This window comes from Oratosquilla oratoria, chromosome 15, assembly GCF_046742065.1.
Source record: "Oratosquilla oratoria isolate Oo_2021 chromosome 15, ASM4674206v1, whole genome shotgun sequence".
In the NCBI taxonomy this organism is placed as follows: Eukaryota; Metazoa; Arthropoda; class Malacostraca; order Stomatopoda; family Squillidae; genus Oratosquilla; species Oratosquilla oratoria.
The window spans coordinates 41690013-41692512 of NC_134791.1; the positions used below are offsets into that span (position 1 = coordinate 41690013).

General features: G+C 35.6%; 1 protein-coding gene across 1 annotated transcript in view; it reads right to left on the reverse strand.

Annotated features, from left to right (window-relative positions):
• Positions 1–2500, reverse strand: part of LOC143033037 (uncharacterized) — a 90251-nt gene that overhangs the window by 89 nt on the left and 87662 nt on the right. Inside the window, exon 3 of the mRNA XM_076198236.1 lies at positions 1–1718. This exon is cut by the window's left edge and continues 89 nt beyond it. Within this exon, the coding sequence (XP_076054351.1) occupies positions 1639–1718 (80 nt within the window). The 3' untranslated portion in view covers positions 1–1638. The remainder of the gene's footprint in view (positions 1719–2500) is intronic.

The window sequence follows — 2500 nt, forward strand, 5'->3', positions numbered from 1 at the left end:
AAATTACTCCTTATACCGTAAACCACTTCTCAAAAATTGCTTTTGGAAAAATTGGAAAATCAATTAAAAATATTTGGCTAAATTGGATTATAGCTGGTTAGGTTTGGTCAAGTTAAGTTTGGTTAGGTTAGAGTAGAACGAAGAATCCAACAGAGAATTTAGTGTTAGGAGTAATTTGCTACGATTATCTACAGAAATAAAACATCTTGTAAAGCTGTAAATATAATATATGTAATAACAAAAGTCTTCTGACATTTTCTAATTTCTATTGTGGGACAGTATTTCTTTTCGCAAAACCAATATTCTATGTAGGCGGAAAAAGCCTTTGGTATATGTATGTATATGTATGTAAAATTCTATGCCAGTTTACGGTGTAAGTAGTAATTTGCGATGATCATTAATAGAGATGAAAAATCTTATAAAGGTGTAGATATGAAATAATGATAAAAGAAATATCGCCTAATATTATCCTAATTTTGTTTTGGGACATTTTTATTAGAACTAAAAGTTTAAGAAGCGTTATTCATAGAAAAAAGTAAAGATGTAAATACAAGTTATATGATGGAACTCCAGAACATTTTCATATTAACTTAAACTTATACCAGATATTCTATGTGACATTTTAATCTTTACAAGCTGTTGGCGAAATTTGTTAAACTAAGGGCTAATCTTCAAAATATTTCAGTAAAATCTACCTACAAAAACATCAGACCGATCAAAACATAAAGAAATATAAATGTCATCCTTGTTTTATAAGTAACGGCCCCACCAGGATGAGACATTCTGGTGTTCTGTGGCGAAAGTTGTTGACCAACGCGAACAAGAGCATACAACCTCGTGGTCACTGTCATTGATAGAGTTAATAGTGGTTCATATTTTCAGTGAATCTCCTGAGAGATGACAATAAATAGTTATGTTCTTGGAGTAATCTTCGCTCTAATACAATTTTTTGTTGAATTGGATAGCCGCTCAAAATTGCAGATGACTTTTTTTCCTCATTGTTCAATGTGGAACAGAAGTTTCTGCAAATTTCGAGGTCTCTTTCCTTTTCTTCATTTGGGTGGAAATAGTAGATATTCTAATAATCTGAGTTTGTGTGTTCATAATTTGAGTGACCTCACCGAGTGTGGCTTGTGATCTGATCTATTGTCCATGACTAATGTGACTAGTCTGTTACTATGGGGTTCTTTTCTTTTTTTTTTTTTTTTTTTTTTTTTTTTTTTAAGGTGGTCTGAATTTTTCGATTAAAACAGCTTCTGCTATTTGTAGTCTGCGGTGATCAATTGTTCGGTAAATGATGGAAGTATTATTTCTCAAACATGCTGATTTGGTCTTTTGTCATGTTGTGCTGTGTAGTGTGCAAAAATCCCACCGCTGTAACGATGGTGATAGTCTTTTTTCTAGAGAAGTTTTGGTGAATCCTGAGGGGAAAAAAAATCCACAATTTTGTGCGATCAGCTACACAGATCATCAGAGCGTCAGCGGCTATCCAATTGAACAAAAAACAGTAGTTAGTTACAATATAGTATTGTCACCAAGGTTTCAAATATGAACAAATTTTGATTGCAAATCTTCGTTCACACTTTCAATTGGCATCCTTGGGTTGAGGAACAGGGCTGTGATAGGAGGCCAGTCGTCCTACCGACCGGATGCCATCATGCGTTGTTTGAGGCTTCCCAGGTTCTTCGACGCGATGTAGTCAGGAATCTCGATGCCAACTGCAGTATAAGAATAAGGAACGTTAGTACTCATACATTATCAATTCTTAAGAAGGTAAAAGATAATGTCTTAAAATACACAATTGCAAAAAAGATCGGTCTTGCTTCGAAGAAAAGCCCCTGTATATCATTATCAATCTATTTTCCTCCTGTGAAGCGCATCCTTGAGTGCACTACCACTACTCACCAAAACTTCATACGTGTTATCACCAGGCTCTTTCCTCCTGCTAAGGGTACCCTCTATATGTTTGAAAATGGTATCTGTTGACACACATGGCAGAGGAATCACCTTTGCAATGTTTCACTCATTAGAGCTTTCTCAAGTACACAGACACAGAATAAAAATGTCATACATGCAATATATCCTGGAGAAACGGGGGAAGGGGATTTCTAAAATATGGTGCAGTTGATTGTGGTCCAATCATTGAATTCTCTGTAAAGTATGTAGTAGGTCCTATTGTACATCCAATAAATATCACGGGACTCTAAGACAACCCCCATAATGCGTGTATAACACATTGGAATACCAGAAACCAGTTAATGGACTGGGAGAATTCGAAGTTGATAATATGTGAACTTGGCAGAATGAGAGGGAAATGTTTAAAAGTAGCATTCATACGAGGCTTAAACAGCAGAACATAATAAAGGCATGCTCGATATTGCACCACAATAATTCATTGTTTTTTATTGAGAAGTCATCCGTAGTCTCTCTCTCTCTCTCTGTCTATCCCTATCCGTCTCTCTCTCTTTCTCTCTCTCTGTCTATCCCTATCCGTCTCTCT